Genomic DNA, 22,158 nt, shown 5'->3' with positions numbered 1-22,158 from the left:
AGATGAATGGTTTCCGACTGAGAACATCATTAGGCTATGTATGATTCTTTATATTAAAACTTTTACAGGAATGACAGTGACGGATTGTTACGAGCCAAGCGGTCCACATTTATCAAAATTCAATCTGAATTTAGCCCTGTCTGCGCATGAACTAGCAACCCACTCGTCGAAAACCAGTGACATACTCCCACTGTGTTTTTTACTGCTTTGGGTCTGGGGTCTTTGTTTGGCATTTACAGAAGTGAATTGAGTTTCTCCACATGCTCGGTGACATGCGTGGCGATTTTGTTTTAGCGAAGGCCCCAGGCTGGTGGGAACCCTGCTAATTTTGCTAAGAAGGTGTGAAATTATAAAACTGATTAAAAGTGATGTAAACTTGAAAGAATGCCACTCTTTCAGCCAGGGTCGGTTTCCAAATAGACTTTTAAATTGACATTAAATGAACAGGACAGGTGTTAAAACTAGTCAGTTTTAAGAGTATATTGATTTATCCATTTAAATTGATATACAAAAAAATATATAATAATACAAAAAAACTAATAAACAAAAACCGTTGATGCTTTCAACCTTCAACCTAAAACTGTTATTACAATAGAGAAATACTTAAATGAGTTTCCAAGGCTTTCACTTAAAAAAACAACAACAACAACAACAACAACCAAAAAAACTTTTACGATAACGTTTTACTTCAATAAGAGTGAAATTACAGTTAACTCTTAAATCAGCATTTCACTGTCCTATTACAGTTTTACTCAGTCAGGTCTCAAGTATTAAGAAAACTATTGTATATTGACTGCTTCACATACACCATCATTTTTAGCACATACTTTGTCAAGACTATTAAATATCCAACACGTATTCCAGCATGTTCATGTTTTGTCTCAGCTCCATATAAACACGACGTGATTTTACTGCAAGTTTGATCTCTGAATCAACAATTTAACTGCTGAAAGACAATTCATTTATAAGCATATAGCATAACAGCCTGATTAGTAGAATATGTTACACAACTGTCCATATATATATATATATATATATATACATATCTAGAAAACATTATTTTTTAAGTAAATTGCACTAGGCTCTAGCAATACTTTGGTTATGGTGATATATTTACTTATTTCCTTTCAGGTTCGGTGTTATTTTTTTGAGTGTATTTTCTTTGTTCTGTGCATTTGACACCTAATTTGTTTTTTAACTGTAATTTTAGGAATATAATATAATATAATATAATATAATATAATATAATATAATATAATATAATATAATATAATATAATATAATATAATATAATATAATATATGAATTTATGGTGACAGAGGATCCTGGGAACATACTTTGAACAACATATATATATATGAAGATTTCAGATGCAAAAGCCTCTAAGTGCCATCTGTAATTTTGTTCTAAAATTTGCATTTTTATCAAGCTTGTAAATATAGGTTCAGTAATTTCACTTTAATGACAATTAATAGGTCATTTTCATTGCCATTAAAGTGAAATAACTGAACATAAACATACAAGCTTGATAAAAAATGATCATTCTAAGATAATTTCGGATGACACTTAGAGGCTTTTGCATCTGAAGTCTTCATATATATATATATATATATATATATATATATATATATATATATATATATAGATCAGTGCTAATTGTAATTAATTAACTAATTGTTCTAAAACCTATAAAAAATGTAAGTAGTGCCAACCTGTTTGCACTAAAACATGGTCTTTAAAAATATACTCAACACAACTGTGCTTTATGTAAGATAAAACATCTCATAATATGGAAGAGGCAGCTTCTGTTCTCAGTAAACAGACTCAGATGGTGAAGTACAAAGGGAGAGTGCAGTAGGGAAGAGCCATTGGGAAAATAATTAAGACAAGTCTATTTAAGAAAAAAAAAAAAAAAAACACTAAACCTAAAGCATGTTTCTCTGCCGCAACATAGAATTCTAACAATTCGAGCAATTCCCCGTGAAGCATGTTTAGATAGGCTTGTGTGTGTTTTTTCTTTTGTCTTAATTCCACCTGTCTCTTCACGCTGGACCCTGTGTGGTCTGTTTCCTTGTGACATCAATCACAGTGCGCTCGGTCTGTGAGCAGTGCTTCGCACATCTCGATGGATTTAGTGTTTATGTTACATCCTCTCTGTTTTCTCAACATGTAAGGCCCTATTTAAGGGGAGGTACAAAAACAGGGGCGACCACTGCAAATGTAACACCCAGCCGTGAATCACATGCACTGAATGATGCTCAACTGAAGCTGTATAAGGGGGGTGCAAGAAGATCATTCAATCCATTGAGTCACAGAGCATCTATTCAGTAGATAAAGGGCGCCCCTAATGAATTAAACACGAAACAGTATAAAACAGACTACCAAAGATGCCAGTTGATTCACTAAAACAGTAGAAGGACTGGATAAAACCATGTCGAATGTGTCCAGTTTACGACACGTAGGCTATAGGCCTAATGTTGCATGACTGGTAAGAAACTACATGTCATTTTGTAATTTACAAGCAGTGCTGGGTAGATTACTTACAAATTGTAGTGTGTAACTGATTCCAAATTACATGACAAAAATTGTAGTTAGAAATGTAATCCATTAGACATTTTAGGTAATATAATCGGACTACTTTTTGATTACTTTTAGATTACTTTTGATCAAGCTTGTTTATCACATTGAATAATATTATACCATACTGATATACAAATACAAAGAAAAAGCAAATATATTCCATGCGTGCAAATGCATTACACATTATGTCAGGGTTTCAAACTGGGGTTTATGAGTTTAATGAAAAGCTAATAATTAAATAAATCATATTTGTTTAAAATAAATAGTTTTATAATAAGAAGAAATACACTAAAAATAAGTTAAATGATTTCTGTCAAATCCAGTGGTCAAATACTTTGCAATGTGGTCTCTCAATTTTCTGAATAAGCAATTATGCTTCTTTCTTTTTTCTTTTTTTTTTTTTTTAGAAAGGAACATTTAAAATGTGAAAAAATAATAATTGGGGAGAATCAATAGCCTAAATAATGAATGATTTACTGCCATTGTGTGAATAATATGTAATCATGTAAATCAATAAAAAAGTAACTGTAGTCCATGAGTATTTTAAAATGTAATATAATCTAATTACAAGTATAATTTTCCAGATTACATGTATCAGTGACTACCCAGCACTGTTTAGAAGTAATATTAATTGGAGTTGCATTATGCATAATCAGAATACAGCTTCTTATCAATTGATATTAATTAGGCTATTTCATTTGTATTGTTATTTTTTTGCCAAAATAATACAAGCTCAACCTGCATGTGAATAAATAATCCAGACATAGATTATATTACCTAAAAGTGTCATCTAAGATAATGTTACTGATTACAATTTCAGTCATATCATGGGAAATCAGTACCAGCTAACATTTCAGAAGTAATCAAACACTGCAGGTGTCATGACTAGGTGTCATGAGAGTGTTACACGCAAAACTTCAGGGACCCTAAACTGAGAAGGGCCCCTTGCTTAGATCACATAAACCGATGTGCGTAAAGATGAGTGAGATCACCATTTGAGTTTTGGATGACAGGGGGGCTTCGCGAGCGCGTCCCATCTCAAAGCCCCTGTGTGGGGAGGAGCCCCGCCGACTGTTGTTTTATCTCAATGGGAGCGGGAGGAAAGAGACACAAAGCGCGCTGAAGACCCTCACAGTAACCATGGAAGCGCAGGAGAATGGCCTCTCATCCACCAACGATGAATTGATTTAACGTTCAAATGTTTATAACGATTATGTCTGATGTGTTTATTATTAGGAGAGGAAGAACAGAACTACCCAAAAACTGTCAAAATTGCCCGTGGATGCGAGTAAAGTGATTGTATAGCATACGCTTGAGTTTAAAGAGCATGTCCGTTCAGCAAAATGTGACACAAGCAAACTAACATATTAAAGTGTTTAAACTCTTGCTATTTAACGTTTCTGCCTTACTAATATGAAAGAGTTCGCTTATTAAACTACCAGCTTAAAAAGGGAAGAAAAAACAGCAAACTTACAAATCAAATTCTATCTAGCGCATCTTCCTGTAACTAACCGTATGCTTTGAAGCGCTTGTGTCGCATTTACCGGGCAATTTCACTAAATTGTTGCGCAAAACAAAGTGACGGACATGCAGTGTGATATACAAGTTACTCACCTAACACTTTGTTGTAACACTCCAAGGCAAATGACAAAAGGTCCGGGGTAAATTGAACCGGTCAGCGCTGTGTCCGTCAATGGGATGATAAATACATCGTGGTGACAATCGCGCGGCGCTTCCACTGTTCCTGCACAGAAGTTGGTCTTGAACAGCTCAATCAGTTTGGGTAAGAGTGGCTTTTCATGCAGGACGCTGGTTTGATTCTCCAGTCCATGCGAGGTGAGTGTGGATGCGCTTGAATCTCGACATGCGCTGCCCATGCAGTCCGTTTAAGCGCTTGTCCCGTCTGAACTAGTGGACATGGGTAGAGCCTTGTCTTGTCTGAGCAGGGATGTGCTAATCTCATTAACCTCCTTGCTTGAGAGATCGAGGGAACAGCTCCACCCAGCGATCTGTCTTCCTCAGGCAGAGAGGCTATTTGTGGAGGATGGCAAATTACGTTTCTAAAATCAACCTGTGGCGCACCGCTACACTGATTCCCACAGACGATTAAAATGTGAAGCACACATGATTAAACAGGACTTTCGCGTGCCACTTTAATATCAGGCTTGATTTACTAAAGCACCTGAGGCTATAATAATGCTATGAACAATAACTAAATAGAAATGTAATAAAATATCCTAATGATAGGCCTATCTAATGTACACTATATGGACAAAAGTATTGAGACACACCTCTTAATTAGTAAATTCAGGTTTTTCAATAAGACCCATTGCCACAAATATGAAATCAAGCATCTAGCCATGTCATTGACATACATTTGTGAATAAAAGGGTTGCTCTGAAGAGCTCAGTGAATTCAAGCATAGTACTGTAATAAGATACCACCCCTGCAAGTCAGTTTGCGAAATTTCATCCCTGCTAGATATTCCATGGTCAGCTGTAAGTGGTATTATTGGAAAGTGGAAGTGTTTAGGAACAACAGCAACTCAGCCACAGAGCTGTGTCACCAATGCTCTGCTGATTCCATAGCTGATGAGTTCAAAACTTCCACTGGCAGTAATATCATCATAAAATTTGTGTGGCGGGAGCTTATGGAATTGGTTTCCATGGCTGAGTAGCTGCATGCAAGCCTCACATCAGCAAGTACAATGCAGCTGTAGTGGTGTAAAGCATGCAGCCACTGGACTAGCAGTGGAAACGTGTTCTGTGGAGAGACGAATCACGCTTCTCTGTCTGGCAGTCTGTTGGGAGAGTCTAAGTTTAGTGAATGCCAGGAGAACGTTACCTGTCTAACTGCATTGTGCCAACTGTAAAGTTTGGTGGAGGAGGGATAATGGCATGGAGCTGTTTTTCAGGGGTTGGGCTAGGCCCCTTAATTCCAGTGAAGGGGAATCTTAATGCATCCACATTTTGGACAAATACTATGCTTCCTATTTTGTGGGAACAGTTTGGGGAAGGCCCTTTTCTATTCCAGCATTACTGTCCCAGTGAATAAAGCAAGGTCCATAAAAACATGGTTGGGTGAGTTTGGTGTTGTCATGATTCTGCCTTCATGTCCTAGATCTTTCTTGTTTTGAGGAAGGATCATGACAGACCCATGTTTTGTGTACAAGCACATGGCCATTTGTTTGGGCCATGTGCTTGTGTTGTCTTGTTCTCTGCCCCGCCCCCTTGTTATCCTCGTTTTGTCTTGATTGCTTTACCCATTATCACCTGTGTTCCTGATTAGTTTGCTCCCTATTTAATCCCCTCATGTTTTCTGTCCTGTGTCGGTACATTATCTAACTTTGCCTGTTATTCCTTGTGAGACGTTGCTTGTTTAAGACTGTGAGTACTTTGTCAGTGACCTGTTAAATCAGTTTTGTGAGTTCGTTTCCCGTCATCGTTTAGTCTTTGTTTGTTATCTTGTCTTAGTCAGAGTTACCTGTCTTCAGTTCTGTTTTGCCCCCTCGTGGGTTTTTGTTTTCTGTTTTTGTTTAAATAAACCTTGAGTGTCTGCACCTCGTCTAATTTTGGGTTCATCTCCTCCACATCCCATAACAGAATGTACCGACCCACATCGAACCCAGCAGACAGAAGGTCCTCGCCTGTCGAGTCCCAAGCGGACCTTTTAGTTGAATGGTGGCAGAAGACAAGTTCAGACATCAGGATCGGCAAGCTGCCGATTCCGCCTCAGGGAGAGAGGTCCATAAAGCAGTACGCTCGGGTCGCTCATGAGAAGCGTTTTTTCCTTCCTGACATCCTTCTAAACCGCTACTTCATTGCGGGTCTCAACACTCCTCCGCCTCTTGCTGAACGGGAGAGGTTGGTAGACCGCCCGTTTGCTGATATGGTGGACTGCCTGTCGCGAAGGGAGTTGCGGTGCTCCATCTTCTCTCCACCCGCCTCGCTGCCAGTTGTCCCGGAGGATCGCGTCCTGGCCGTTGTTGCCCATGGTGATCCGGCTGGTTCCACTTCTCCTGAGGTCTCTTCTCCACCTTTTGAGCTCCGTGGTAAACGAGGGAGACGGGTTTCTTGGGATTCCCCGTCTGAGTCTTCCTCCACCGAGTCAACGCTGCCTGAGACTTCCCTACCAGCACCAGTTACTGTCTCCGCAGAACATCTCCAACTGGTCGCTAGTCCAGCTACGGATTCGGCTTCGCGACCAAGGAGAAAGAAGAGGAGAAAGGGAGCCTCTCGCTCTTCATCTCAGGCTGTCCCAGGCGCAGTCTCAGAGCCCGCCACTGCAAGCGCTGTTCCAGAGCCCGCTACTGCAAGCGCTGTCCCAAGCGCTGTTCCAGAGCCCGCCACGGCAAGCGCTGTTCCTGAGCCCGCTACTGCTAGCGCTGTTCCAGAGCCCGCTACTGCAAGCGCTTTCCCAAGCGCGGTTCCAGAGCCCGCGACGGCAAGCGCGGTTCCTGAGCCCGCGACGGCAAGCGCGGTTCCTGAGCCCGCCACGGCAAGCGCGGTTCCTGAGCCCGCCACGGCAAGGGCGGTTCCTGAGCCCGCCACGGCAAGCGCTGTTCCTGAGCCCGCCACGGCAAGCGCTGTTCCTGAGGCCGCCACGGCAAGCGCTGTTCCTGAGGCCGCCACGGCAAGCGCTGTTCCTGAGGCCGCCACGGCAAGCGCTGTTCCTGAGGCCGCCACGGCAAGCGCTGTTCCTGAGGCCGCCACGGCAAGCGCTGTTCCTGAGGCCGCCACGGCAAGCGCTGTTCCTGAGGCCGCCACGGCAAGCGCTGTTCCTGAGGCCGCCACGGCAAGCGCTGTTCCTGAGGCCGCCTCGGCAAGCGCTGTTCCTGAGGCCGCCTCGGCAAGCGCTGTTCCTGAGGCCGCCTCGGCAAGCGCTGTTCCTGAGGCCGCCTCGGCAAGCGCTGTTCCTGAGGCCGCCTCGGCAAGCGCTGTTCCTGAGGCCGCCTCGGCAAGCGCTGTTCCTGAGGCCGCCTCGGCAAGCGCTGTTCCTGAGGCCGCCTCGGCAAGCGCTGTTCCTGAGGCCGCCTCGGCAAGCGCTGTTCCTGAGGCCGCCTCGGCAAGCGCTGTTCCTGAGGCCGCCTCGGCAAGCGCTGTTCCTGAGGCCGCCTCGGCAAGCGCTGTTCCTGAGGCCGCCTCGGCAAGCGCTGTTCCTGAGGCCGCCTCGGCAAGCGCTGTTCCAGAGCCCGCCTCGCCAAGCGCTGTTCCAGAGCCCGCCTCGCCAAGCGCTGTTCCAGAGCCCGCCTCGCCAAGCGCTGTTCCAGAGCCCGCCTCGGCAAGCGCTGTTCCAGAGCCCGCCTCGGCAAGCGCTGTTCCAGAGTCTGCAGTCATGAGGGCTGCAGAGCGAGCAGCGGCCGATTCAGCTGCTAAGGCTGTTTTGCGGTCGGTTTCGGCGAGCCACGAGATGCCGATTGTCATCGCTGCAAGAGCCTTGTCCGAGTATCTGTCCAGTCTAGCCAAGATTCTGGAGATGCCTGTCCCAGCTGATGTGTCCAGCCCTGTCCCAGCTGATGTGTCCAGCCCTGTCCCAGCTGATGTGTCCAGCCCTGTCCCAGCTGATGTGTCCAGCCCTGTCCCAGCTAATGTGTCCAGCCCTGTCCCAGCTAATGTGTCCAGCCCTGTCCCAGCTAATGTGTCCAGCCCTGTCCCAGCAGATGTGTCCAGTCCTGTCCCAGCTGACAGGAGGATGTCTGTGTTCAGCCCTGTCCCTAATTTTGTGTCCAGCCCTGTCCCAGCATCACAGTCTACATCTTTCTCCACTCCCTTACCACCTGCCTCACCCATTGTCTTCGCTCCGCTGCCGGCTGTAGCTGTTCCCTCTGTCACCACTTCACCCCGGACTGTTTCCCCCAAGACTGTTCCTCGTGTGTCCCCATCCAAGTCTGCCCGGACCCCTCGCCCTCAGCCATCGTCCTGTCCACCCAAGACCACAGTCCCACCCACCCACCCTGGACATTCCCCTATGAACTCTGTGTTGTCTCCGCCTCCTCTTCCTTGTTTTTTATTTTTATTATGTCACCCCAATCCTGTAATTGTGTATTCATGTCTGCCTTTATTAGTTTTTGTCATGTATTGTTGGTTTGTGTCTATGTCTTAGTCGGTCTTGTCCCGTGTTTCATGTTCCCTCTAGGGAGCGTCTGGAAGCCGCTCCTTGGGGGGAGGGTTCTGTCATGATTCTGCCTTCATGTCCTAGATCTTTCTTGTTTTGAGGAAGGATCATGACAGACCCATGTTTTGTGTACAAGCACATGGCCATTTGTTTGGGCCATGTGCTTGTGTTGTCTTGTTCTCTGCCCCGCCCCCTTGTTATCCTCGTTTTGTCTTGATTGCTTTACCCATTATCACCTGTGTTCCTGATTAGTTTGCTCCCTATTTAATCCCCTCATGTTTTCTGTCCTGTGTCGGTACATTATCTAACTTTGCCTGTTATTCCTTGTGAGACGTTGCTTGTTTAAGACTGTGAGTACTTTGTCAGTGACCTGTTAAATCAGTTTTGTGAGTTCGTTTCCCGTCATCGTTTAGTCTTTGTTTGTTATCTTGTCTTAGTCAGAGTTACCTGTCTTCAGTTCTGTTTTGCCCCCTCGTGGGTTTTTGTTTTCTGTTTTTGTTTAAATAAACCTTGAGTGTCTGCACCTCGTCTAATTTTGGGTTCATCTCCTCCACATCCCATAACAGGTGTATTCCCACAGAAACATGCCAATCTTGTGGAAAGCCTTCCCAGAAGAGTGTTAGCTGTCATAGCTGCAAATTGGGACCAAGTCCATATTGATGTCTATGGATTTAGAATGCAATGTCATTAAAGTCCCTGTTGGTGTACTGGTCAGCTGTCCCAATACTTTTGTCCATAATGTATAATAAGACAATTGTTCAGTCATGACATCAATTTCTTATGTAACCAGTCACATTTGACAGGAAGTAAAATAACTTCTACATGAGGCTGGAATATTTCAGTGAGTCTGGTCAAAATTTGACAGTTGACAAGCAATAGGCTTTTAAATAAAACTTTCTGTATTACTTTCTGTATTATTTAAATACTGCTAACTTCTTGCTGTTTTAGAAAGGAAAGTTATAACACTTTAGTTTAGGGTCCCATTCTCACTACTAGTTGCTTATTAGCATGCATATTAAGATATTTGCTGTTTATTAGTACTTATAAAGCACACATTAATGCCTTATTCTGCATGACAATATTCTACCCTTAATCCTACCCAATTCCTCAATTTAAGAAGCAGTAAGGAGTTAATTGAGGCAAAAAAACAAGATGCAGGATTTATCGTGGGAACCATTCATATCCAATCATATCCAATCACAGTGCGATGGAGGCATTGCGACATTTGTTCACATTTATTCTCAATTACCCCCAAACCAAAACCACCGCATGCTTTGGTCTGTTAAAACTCAATGGGCTCAGTGGAGGCAAGAGAGACGAGGACTCTCGTTGTAATTTTACCTGCTAGTGTTGCTGTTGGAAAGTGTTACTTTAGAAAACCAGTGAATTATACACTTTTTAATGTCACTGTAGCAAAGTTAGTTAGTTCAGGGAAGAAGGAGGCGGAAACCGGAGAAAGTTAATGGGAAGACTTATTAAAAAGTAAGTAAATAACTCAGCCACTTAGCCTAGATACCACCACTTTATATCACATTAAAATCTAACTAGAAATAGCCTGAAAACATAATGACTATTTTTGTTGTTGTTGTTGTTGTTGTGAGAAATCAGCTTAGGGAAATTAAAGGTAGGCCTACATTTTCGTGTCTGTGACCAATGTGTACAAGCGATGAAAATAAGTTGACTATAATTGTTTAAATTGTTACTGCCTTTATTTTGGAATGTAAACATGCGTAAAAACACTCACGTGATGAAATGTATACTTGGTTTTATTAAAAAGAGCATTAGGCCTAGTTTGTGTAGCCTAAAACACTAAATAGAATTGTAATAAGGTCTTTATTTTTATGTAATGTTTATTTAAACAGAAAAAAATAAGTGTAACAGGGACATAAACTCACATTAGATACATACATGTGAGAACTTTGCCTCCTCATTTTAAAACAAGACTGCACACATGGAAAATAGATCGATGGATGATAACAACAGAGCCTTCTAGATCTGAACTGTTGATGATGTAATCGGGACATGGAGAGATGTCGATGATGTCAGTGCGTGCTCACGCTCACGCATCAGTGTTGACGTGGCGTCTCTGTCTCCAGTAACGTTAATCCAGCATCAGAAGTAATGAGGCACATAGAGGGAACTGGAGAATGGCCTAATCACTAAAGTCAAGCGGACCATACTCGTTTCTCAGGTAAACCTCTACAAAATGATAAACAGAAGCTTTATTTAGCGCTGTAGTTTTATTAGCTGAAATTTGTCTAGATAGTAAATCACCGTTTGTTGATGTAAAGTTTGGTTAGCATCATTAGCACGATATTATCGACCCTGTTTACTAATGGATTTCAAGATATTACATATTATTAACTTAGTGATACATTCTTACATGAACTGCTATATTATTATGTATTCCAAGAGATTATTTTCCAGATGGCGATATTGTAGTTGGTGTTTTGCGTAACTTAGCATTTGCTAAAATATGCTAACTGAGCTACTTAGCATCTACGGGTATACTAAACCCTATTAAGTGGCTTTATTCGATAAACAACAATTTAGCGTTTATTTCATGTGAATAAACGCTGTTTGGCCAGGTGTCATTGTTTGTTTCTTGAATAAAATTGGTCTTGTCTTGTGAAGTCATCTTTACATGCTAAAAGATGTGTAGCTGCTAGTTAGCTAGCTAGGTAGTTAGTTAACGTTACCTGCGCGTGCCAGGCCACGTAAGAAATACAGTTCGCAGGAGACAGTTAATATTTATGCACTTTCAAGACTAGGAAAATCCTAAAATAGCTTCTGTCAACATCGGCCAAGGGTGAATTTTTATCTTATCAGCAGTGTTAGCCGTTGTACATGGCGTAGCACATTTGGTGTGCTTTACAGTCTACTAGATATCCACCCATATCTAAATGTCCCACACATCACTATCTGTGTTTTTTAATCTGCCACAGTAAAAGGAATCCAATGACCTCAGACAGAGAGTACATTTTGTGATGCACACCTGTTCAACAACATTCATTAGCCTTTGTTCTTTTCAGAGTGAAAAATGACTGGAAGGAACCAGCACAATGGTTTCCAGTTTGCAACCACAGTGCAGCCACCCACAGGTGGTTACACGTCCGCTTTTGGGAACAACTCAGAGACTGAATACTCGGAAGAGGATGGAGAGACTTTTGAGCTGCGTTCCAGAGGCAGGGAGAGGCATCGCAGGCACAGCTCATCTACAGATCGCAAGGACGATATTGTATACTTGATAAGGGACATAAAAGAGGGAGACACGCTGATCAGTATTTCTCTGCAATATTTCTGTACTGTAAGTCAGGGTTTCCTTGTTGTGCCCTTACTTTTTTCTTTCCATATGTTTATAGTAAGGTCACCATTATGATCAAAATCATAGAAATATAATGTTTTATTTTATTTTAAAGTTGGCATGAACTAAAACTGCATGTTATAGGTCTTATTGTGAACAATTTATCAGTTTAATTTAAGAATTTTTTTTTACCTCAATGTTTAATCAAAATATCATAACTTCTCTCTCTTATGTATGCCTGACTTCTCTAATTATTTAGTTCGCTTAAACCCTCCCTCAGCAAGTTTCACTTTCATTTTCCTACACTTTTGTGACATTCACATTTTAGAAGATAATCAACCAGTGGATGACCAGACCCAATTTTCTTTTTTTTTTCAATAATCTACACGTGTAAATACTGTACATCACAATCGGAAAACAAGATCTAATGAGGCTACTTCCGTTTCATCACGACTTTAATAACCATGTGGTAATGTCTGTTTTAGGGTAATTACGGTAAGTGAATTAAAACAATCTTTTTATTAAGAACTAGACAGACCAAAGTGAAAATGATTATTCTGAAATCAGTAAGTCTGTTATTGGTGCGAAAGCATACTAAACTGAAGTGTAATGTCTCAAAACCAAAACTAGTGTTTTAGTAGCTAGTGTAAAATCTGTGTTTTAGTCACACCTAATCACGCAAGTAGAATTCTGTATTAACAACACAAGTCATGACGCAGCTTTGCTGCAGCAAACAAAACCCGGCTTCACATTACACCCCATAATAATGAGTTCTTCCTGATCTTATTTGGGACACATCCAGCTCTGTATATTTTTACATTGCTCCATGTATGTTCTGATATATAAAAACGTAAAGCAGTTTTGCCTCCTAATAGCTACCCAAATATGTTATACTGATTAGTTTTTTTCTTGTTTGTTCTCAGGTTGCAGACATAAAGCGGGCCAACAATCTTCTAACTGAGCAGGACTTCTTTGCGCTGCGGTCCATACGGATCCCTGTGAGAAAATTCAGCTCATTCACAGAAACTCACCCCACCACTCCCCACAAAAGCAGCTCACCCTGCAGCACTCGCAGAATCACAGAAATACAGGTTTCTGGAGCCCCCTTGGACTCTTCATCCTCTTCCTCATCTGTGGACAGCGTGGAGTGCTTCCTGCAGGAGAAGGACAAGGACATTCAACTTCTCGTCAAGTCATCTGCCCCTTCCAGGAACAGCCTGAACGAGGTGGTGTCCTCACTGGAGCAGCCGCTGCTGGGAGACCCCGAGCGCAGACCGGCCCATAAGAAAGACCCGTACTATGGGGCTGATTGGGGAATGAGATGGTGGACCGCAGTGGCTATCATGTTGGTCGTGGGCATTGTTACACCTGTTTTTTACCTGTTGTACTATGAAGTTTTGATGAAAGCAGATGTAAGCCACCATACTACCACAGACTCTATCAGGCCTGGACCAACACAGTCAGCTGTCGCTGAGCCTCGTGGGTTACCACGGGCCAATGCTGCCTCTCACCAAGACTCTCACCTACAGCCTGCTATTGAACAGCAACATTTTGCGAAGCACAAAAAGGAAACGTAAAGGAGCACTTAGATCACCAGGGAATTAATTTGGAGGCATTTATGGATGGTATAAGCGGAACCACATTTTAAAAACGAAGTTGAACTGAAGCGTGAAAGGATCAAGTAATCAAGAAATGATTCCAATCCTGTCAGCATATTTCCTTGATGCATTTTGCACAGTTAAATGCTGGTTTTGTTGTTTGTCTGTCACTCATGAGCCAGTGTATAGCTCTGTACCTCTATTAAGCTCGTTGTTTGCCTTGACGGCAAACATGATACATTAAGACATTTGCTGCCGCTGTCTGTTGTCAGGGAAATAAACATTAATTTATTTTAGGAAGTGTAGAATCCAGATTCAGTATTGCAACTGATGCTAATGAAGTTGCTGATTTTAATTTTTAAACTTTGCTTGTAAAGAAAAACAAAACTTAAAATGGAACCATAATGGCTTCCTGGTTTTCTTCTAGCAAGAGCACAGGCATGATTTGTAAAATATTCTCGCATGTGCTCAATTCCATTCCAGTAGCAGAGATGCAAACATTTCTATGAAACATGGAGTTCAGTGATTGACTTTTGAACAGTACGTGCCTTCATCCTGTAGACTGTAGATGCAGGTTGAAAATAAAGGAATTATATTTTAGTATCTAAATCTCCTAATTATTTGTAGCATTTTAACATTTTGCTTAATACCAGTTAAGCAATTTATCTCATTTTTATACCTATAAAACACTGCTCTTGGAAGACATGAAGTGTTACTAAATTTGTGCTTTTATATGTATTAATACACTTTAGTTCTCTTGTATGATAGACTTTTTTTAAAGAGTGATAGCATTTTTTATTGCTAGTAAGTGGCTTCATCCATGTTGTCATCACTTCCTCCCCCGTATTCATCACCGTCTTCAAAGTAGTTTGCTATGTAGTCGTTTTCCTGTGAAAAAGTCAGTTCATTGAGTGCTTTTACTACTCAGGAATTTAGTTGAACATTCACTATAGATTATTCAAACATGAACACTATGTAGTAAAATGCTCTGTGCTGTCAAAACAGTAGCACCAAAATCGTTTCCTCAGTAACTGAAACCATGTTAGATCTATCGAGCAGGTACTTGGGTGTTCACTTTACTGTTGATGACATGTAGGTTAAATGCATGCAGCCATAAGCTCCATCAACAGCATCTATAGAATTTTGCTGATTACCACAGAATGAAAAGTAAACAACTAAATGGTTGCTGGCAGGTGCATAGGACACGCATATTAACAAATAAATTTAGCACTGATTTTTTTTCTTTAGAACTGTTTTATTTTACAAACTGATGGACAAGACAATGAAAAAAATCCATGCACAAAGAAGTTTTCCATTTAAAAAGCAGATAGCTTTGCATGGACACATTTGGTTGTGATTATATCTCACTCTCATTCTTAAGCAACATTTAAGTGTTAAAGTTACACTGAAGTTTAAATTAATTTGTTTCTGTGGTAATGTACAACATGCTACAGATGGTGTCGATTAAGATTTATTTAACGTAGAATATTGTTATTAGTAAGATCTTTTACCTCTTCAAGCTCTTCATCATCATATTCTCCTTCAATTTCTTCTTCCTCCTCCTCTTCCTCACCCTCTTTCTTCTTTCCCTTCTCCTCACTCTCCTCATCTGATTTGACATCCCCCTTCTTCTCAAGTTCCTGAAGAACAAGCACAAGTGAAACAACAGCTCAATCCAAATATACTGTATATGTTTGCGGCGAACCAAGATAGAAAACGTGAATAGTGCAGCAATTTATTGTGATGAATATAGCATGAACTCACATCCAGTTTATTCAGCATTTCCTTCTTGTCCTTACTTGAGATCTTTGCGAATTTCTTATCTGTACATATTCAAGTTGTTTACAGGTCATTCAAAAATTGCAGTTTGTTTACAGAGGGATTTGCATTTCTTGAAATTACCTATTTTCTTCTTAATTGTCTTCTTCTGTGGCTTTAGCTCCTTCGGAAGACTGTTCCAATCTACAAATCAAGCCTATAATTTACCTGAAATCAGCCAATTTAAATTGTAATCGTACGCGATTCTTGCAATACCTGGTGTCCAATCGCCAGCTTCAATTTTTTTTATTTCTTTTGTGTATTTTTCTTTGTACCTTTCCACATCTGTGAATTATACTGGTGAGCAGGGCACACTGGCAAACACTTTAAAACAGCAGATACAATTAATTTAACCTCTAAACATTTCTTACTTGAATTAACATGGTTAAAATAAAATAATGTAAATAATTACGTTCAAGGTAAAATATCCCTAATCAGTTATAGTATTTCTCTTAAACATGGTTACATAGATTTGATATCTTAAGGTCAGTGATAGCCTATATTGATATTGCCTCCAGTGCTCATCTACTTTTATAATATGATTATCTTAGAAATCATAAGACACCTAGAAGGAAGCATTAGGTATTATATGTTACTAAAATTAAATAAAGGCTACCACTCACCTCCCTTTCCTGTGTGGGGTTTTATGTTAAAAGGGAGGTCTTTCATTCGTCCTCTCATCTCTTGTTTCAATGCTCTCATGTAGTCTTCATCTTCTCCAGCTTTCAAAGGCCCTGGTTTATATTCAATTTGCTGTAAAAGATGGAATAATGTCATAGGTACTGTAATGCAACTTCATAAAAGCAAATGGCAGGACTTTCTGGATAATGTTCTAATCTTACTGAAGCACATTTTAAAGTTCAGTGGAAAACAATATTAATTTAAGAAGAAAACAAAAAGGTTCAGAATAACTCACTGGGAAGAGTGGAGTCGGCCCTCTCTGGGTTTCAGGCATGGACCCTCTGGTGAGCCCCAGAGCCTCAACGTTGAAGGTGAATGCTGCTATTCCTCTGCCCTTTCCTGCCATTCTGGTCAGTCAAATATTCCTAAAACAATTTAATAATTGACAAAATAATAATAATTTTTACGTTGTTTTTTGGGGGGATAATTCCCGCTGTAGTTTTAAATAGATTGCGCCACGATAGGTCACGTGACTCGTGAGAACCAATGGTGTTCGACGTTAATCTAACACGCTTCATTTTTAATTGAACGTCGTCGGAGGAAGATTATCTTTTAAAAACTTAAAACAGTCTGTTTATTACACAAAACTATCATATGACTTCAGACAAGTTGGAATATTATCGTACAGGACTTTGTTGTGCTTTTGGAGCATATAAATGAGGATCCCCTTAAATTGTTTGGACAGGTGCTTCCCTTTATGCAAGAAAACAGCAATGTTGAAACAGCAGGTGGGTGAGTAAATGATGACAACATGCACTGTTTCCAAAACTGCAGCACTGGTGCGGGCGGTCGCATTGCAGGAGGGCAATTCTTGCTTACCTTGTTCAGCATTTAGACGAATATAAATGAGTATCTGAAGGCAATTAAAGGGCACTTGCTTTATATTATTAATATGCATTATTTGGGTGGTGGCTATTTCCGCACTGACCAATAGTATTCCGACTCTCTAGCGCGTCACATCTTTACGCTCGGTGACGTGCTGCTCTTGCGGAACAGGGTGTCAGCGTCTTTTCTGCGGCTGAAGCAGCTAGATCTAAAACCAAAATTATAGGTTAACAACCATACATTTATCCTCATATGCAATAATAACCTCTTGAATGTATTGGAGATGTCGGTGACTGACTGGTACGCGCACAAGTCGCTGGAAAATGGCGTGTTTTGGATCCAGGAGCGTTTTTATGAATCGGGGAACAGGGCGAATATCTGGCTCATACGCGGGTCCCATCAGGACGTCGTCATAGATACCGGACTGGGTTTACGGAGTCTGCCTGAATACATCTATAGTAAAGGGCTGCTAGGGGACGATTCAAAGCGCAAGAACCCGCTGTTAGCCATCGGCACTCATGTGCATTTTGATCATTCGGGCGGGCTGCATCAGTTTCAACAGGTGGGCGTGCACAAGGCGGAGGTGGATGCTCTGGCTAACGGTGACAACTTTGAGACCGTGACATGGTTATCTGACCGAGAGATCGTGGAGGATCCAGCGCCTGGATGGCGAGCAAGACAGTATAGAGTGACGGCTGTTACGCCAACCCATATATTACAAGAAGGTGGGGTGTTATACTGTTGTGCTAAATTGCCATTCTCTCTCTCTCTCTCTCTCTCTCTCTCTCTCTCTCTCTCTCTCTCTCTCTCTCTCTCTCTCTCTCTCTCTCTCTCTCTCTCTCTCTCTCTCTCTCTCTCTCTCTCTGCATTATTTAGCTAATTTTGGTTCATGCCTAATATAGTCCAATGACAGCAGTAAAATGCACTGCATTGCATGACTTCATTTTGGGCAACCTTGCTTAATATCTTTGAAGAGCTAGCGAAAGATCGAAACAAATCAGATCATGTTGACTCACCAGAGACATGTCAGTGGTTAGTGAAAACCAAGCTCACTGTCTAATGTGGCTTTATAATTTCCCTGATGGTGAAGATACACCATTATAGTGGACCATTGGCAGAAACCCAGCAGAATCAGAGTAAAGCTCTGAGTAAAACGCACATGATTGATATGACCTCCTCCCCCATTATTCGCTGTGAATGGACTAGTATGCAGTGAATTGCACTGCATATGAATGTTTTTCAGTGAACAAATTATTCTTTCACCTCACTGTGTATCTTCAGATGTTGAGGTGACATAGACTTTAAGCTAGAGTCCGGGTTCCCATGCTCCTGGAAAAACCTTGTGATTTTCAGGCCTCTGAAAATCATGGAAAATGTCTATAGTGAGTTTATATATATATATATATATATATATATATATATATATATATATATATATATATATATATATATATATATAATAATTCTGTTTTCAGTAATTATGCACTCACAAAGAACAATTTCTAACTGATTAAATATTTCCAGCTGACTAATATATATATATATATATAATATATATATGCTATAAACTAATATATAAAATCATGGAAAATGTCTATAGTGAGTTATAGTGAGTATAATATATTAGGGCTGTCAAAAGATTAATCGCATCCAAATCAAAAGTTTGTGTTTAAATAATATATGTGTGTGTACTGTGTATAATTACATTTTTATATATAAATACACACACATGCTTGTATATATTTAAGAAAAATTTGTAATTTTTATATAAAAAAATTATATTTATATATAATATAAATTATATATAAATATATACAGTATATGTATGCAAATATTTCTTAAATATATACATGTGTGTTTATTTATATATATATATATATATATATATATATATATATATATATATATATATATATATATACACAAAATAATTATACACAGTACACACACATATTATGTAAACACAAACTTTTATTTTGGATGCGATTAATCGCGATTAATCTTTTGACAGCCCTAATATATATATATATATAACTCACTATAGACATTTTCCATGATTTTATATATTAGTCTATAGCCTATATATATATATATATATATATATATATATATATATATATATATATATATATATATATATATATAATATATATATATATTAGTCAGCTGGAAATATTTAATCAGTTAGAAATTGCTCTTTGTGAGTGCATAATTACTAAAAACATAATTATCCAGTAATTGACTGTAAAAGTCATGAAAAGTCAGTACAGAAAGGGTGTGTGAATCCTGAATTATTTATGATAAACACAGACCGTGTGCCTTTAACCCTTTTTGTAAATGTTTGTGTATGTTTTGAAGCATACCTTATTCAGATATGTCACTGTGTGTTAGTATATCCAATTGACAGATATTTGCTCTAAAACTTGTGTAAGGGTATTATTAAAACCTTTTAACTAAAATGTATTGTGCTTGGACGAGGATATCACAGCTGTAGTAATAATAAACTAAAGCTTAGCTACTTATTCATAACGTATGTTACAAATCCCTCTCTTTTTCATAACTTGTCCTCAGTCGATACAGCTTCTGCTGTGTCAGTGCTGCAATGCAGTGACAATATCCAGTTCCCACATTCCACATTTCCTTCCTTTCTTCCTCCTCCTTGTGTTCCCAGGCGACGTTATCAACCTTGGGGACCGGCAACTTTCTGTTCTCCACATGCCGGGCCATTCCAGAGGCAGCATTTGTCTCCATGACAAGGAGAACAAGATGCTGTTCAGTGGAGACGTGGTCTATGATGGTTCCATGATTGATTGGCTTCCCTACAGCAGGATCAGCGACTACATCCGTAGCTGCGAAAGGCTGGTAGAGATGGTCGATAAAGATGAGATTGACCTGGTTATGCCTGGCCATTTTAACACTTTCGGGAGCAAACGGCTGCACCGGTTAGCCTCCAACTACATGGCTAGTGCCGGCGCCTGCCACAGAGCCTCCACCTGCGTGGTGAAGTCTATCGCCAGCCTGGCACTTCGAGCCTCCAATTCAAGAAGTGCCTGCTAATAGTTATGATCCAGACTACTATGCAACAACATATGTCATTGCAGACCTCAATATAGAGCATAGTGAAAACACTGAGTAATACAGTGTGTTAATGATACACAGTTTGATAATAGTATTTGTGTTGATTATGGTTCAAAATAATGAGGGAAATATGCTGCAAAATATCCATCAAAGCATCAAATAGAGCAGTAGACATTGGCATATTTTTAAAGGTGCTGTGTGTAATTTTCACCATTAAAATAGTTTCTTCTATATCCCAGCTAAATATGTAAAGACATTTATAAGACTACTAAAAAAACACTAAAAGTGATAATCACTGTGGATACTTGGCATTTTATCCGTAGTCATAGAGGGCAAAATGCCCATAGAACTGCATTACAGGCCTCTCAGTTTTCCATCTCAAAAAGAAACAAAAAAACAACAACATGTGAACAAAATGCAAGCTTTGGGAACATGTGATCAATATAATGTACCTGCTTCAGTCACTAAAAATCACTAAAAACTAGGGCTGGGAGAAAAAATCGATTCACCTAGCTATCGCGATTATTTTATTAAATTTTTTTATTTTTATGATTCTAAAATCAATTTTTTTTTATTCCAGAATTGATATTAAAGTTCAAATATGAACACTGATGTCTACGATAGCGATCAAAATCTTGGTGAAACTTGGTGCTTAAAATAACGCATTTATCGATTAGCCTATATTGTCGTGACAAGTGACTGTTAAAAAATGTATTTGTTATTAAATCTTTTATTCAAGAGAATGTAGTATGGTATGATGCTTCTGAAATAAAAGTCAGAACGATGTGATGATTTGTTTTGTAAATATGACTCATCTTATAGGCTACATCACAATATATTGCAATATCGAATCGCAATACTTGTAGAATCGCAATTCTTAAAACAATCGCAATACACATTGTATCGGCACCCAAGTATCGTGATAGTATCGAATCGGGAGATAGGTGTATCATCCCAGCCCTACTAAAAATAGTGGGACATTCTAAAACGCTTAATGTGAAAAATACTTAAAAGTGCCTTAATGTACTTAAATAGTGATGTTGAAAGGTCAAATTCAGTGTTCACCTTGTTAATGATGCATACTATACAGGCTGTTGTGGAAATAATTCTATTCGAAAAGTGAGGAGGAAGGAGACAAATACAAAAACCTTTGAAAAGTCAAAGTATCAAGATCTTTTATTTCTTGCAAGAAATTGGCAGTTCACATACAGAGAATGTCTGTCATGAGAAGAGCAAGGCTACTTCCAGTTGGCATCATTATATACCCTTAACACATCCTGGGTCGGTTGCATCCAGTCTTGTTTACCTTAAAAGGAAACATCTTTGTTCAAGACCCCCCTGTCTCACATAAATTTATCTAGACAGCACAATACCTACGTCTGCAAAAGTTCCTGTTTTTAAGCTACTTGGTTTTCACACATTCTGCCTATCGCTATTTTGATCGAAGCTGCTCAAATCTACGCACATACTTTTCACACTTCAAGTACAATAGGTCACTTGAAGTGCACATTGTCTCTTTGTTACTTAGTCTTCTAACCCAGAACATTTTGTTCCCGCAAGCTTGTCTTCACTTATGCATTTCTAAAAACTTGGTTACATATCTTCAATAATGTATTTTTAGCTTATATGATTATACTTCTTTAACTGCTTCACGAGTACAAATACATGTTCAATGTTAAATGTCTTATGTCAAAACCAGTGATACACATCTAGGAGTAAAAGAACACATCTATAAGTGTTAAATGTTAATACAAGTGATACACATGAGTAAAAGGTTCACATCTATAAGTAAAGAACACATCTAAGTAAAATGAACACTTCTAATAGTAAAAACACGTCTAAGAGTCAAACACATGTCTAAATGTAAAATTTCCCTTACAAGGCGAGCAGTTATAGAATATTATTGCAAAGCGTTATATTTTAGGCCTAGTCCACACGGACACGGGTATTTTTATAACCGGAGTTCTTCCTCCTGCGTTTAAAAAAAAAAATCCCGTCCACACATGCTCGGTTTCAAAGAAATCTCCGCCTACATGAAAACGCAAAAACACGCTATCACGCGCTGTCAAGAGCATGTCACACCAGCAGGCGGCGATACAACCCTAATCGTAAAGCCACGTTGGCCAATCAGAAGCCTGAATAAGAAGCAAAAACCTCGGT

The 22,158-nt window shown here is 39.8% G+C and overlaps 3 protein-coding genes across 3 annotated transcripts; 2 read left to right on the top strand and 1 right to left on the bottom strand.

Moving 5' to 3' along the window:
• The first annotated feature begins 10,654 nt into the window (after positions 1 to 10,654).
• lysmd3 (LysM, putative peptidoglycan-binding, domain containing 3) lies at positions 10,655 to 14,199 on the top strand. Its single transcript, XM_081366619.1, has 3 exons — positions 10,655 to 10,885; positions 11,727 to 12,001; positions 12,922 to 14,199. The coding sequence occupies exons 2-3, from the start codon at positions 11,735 to 11,737 to the stop codon at positions 13,573 to 13,575; spliced, it is 921 nt and encodes a 306-aa protein (XP_081222745.1). The 5' UTR covers positions 10,655 to 10,885; positions 11,727 to 11,734; the 3' UTR covers positions 13,576 to 14,199.
• Positions 13,958 to 16,950, bottom strand: polr3g (polymerase (RNA) III (DNA directed) polypeptide G). Its single transcript, XM_081366626.1, has 8 exons — positions 16,915 to 16,950; positions 16,331 to 16,460; positions 16,038 to 16,167; positions 15,631 to 15,699; positions 15,499 to 15,558; positions 15,361 to 15,419; positions 15,108 to 15,236; positions 13,958 to 14,484 (listed from the first exon to the last, which is right to left on the bottom strand). The coding sequence occupies exons 2-8, from the start codon at positions 16,439 to 16,441 to the stop codon at positions 14,398 to 14,400; spliced, it is 645 nt and encodes a 214-aa protein (XP_081222752.1). The 5' UTR covers positions 16,442 to 16,460; positions 16,915 to 16,950; the 3' UTR covers positions 13,958 to 14,397.
• mblac2 (metallo-beta-lactamase domain containing 2) lies at positions 16,826 to 21,158 on the top strand. Its single transcript, XM_081366625.1, has 2 exons — positions 16,826 to 17,645; positions 19,592 to 21,158. Exons 1-2 carry the CDS (start codon positions 17,204 to 17,206, stop codon positions 19,975 to 19,977), a joined length of 828 nt encoding a protein of 275 aa, XP_081222751.1. The 5' UTR covers positions 16,826 to 17,203; the 3' UTR covers positions 19,978 to 21,158.
• The last annotated feature ends 1,000 nt before the right edge of the window (positions 21,159 to 22,158 follow it).

Source organism: Scardinius erythrophthalmus, assembly GCF_964197995.2.
Source record: "Scardinius erythrophthalmus genome assembly, chromosome: 5".
In the NCBI taxonomy this organism is placed as follows: Eukaryota; Metazoa; Chordata; class Actinopteri; order Cypriniformes; family Leuciscidae; genus Scardinius; species Scardinius erythrophthalmus.
This window is presented reverse-complemented; position numbering and strand designations above follow the sequence as displayed.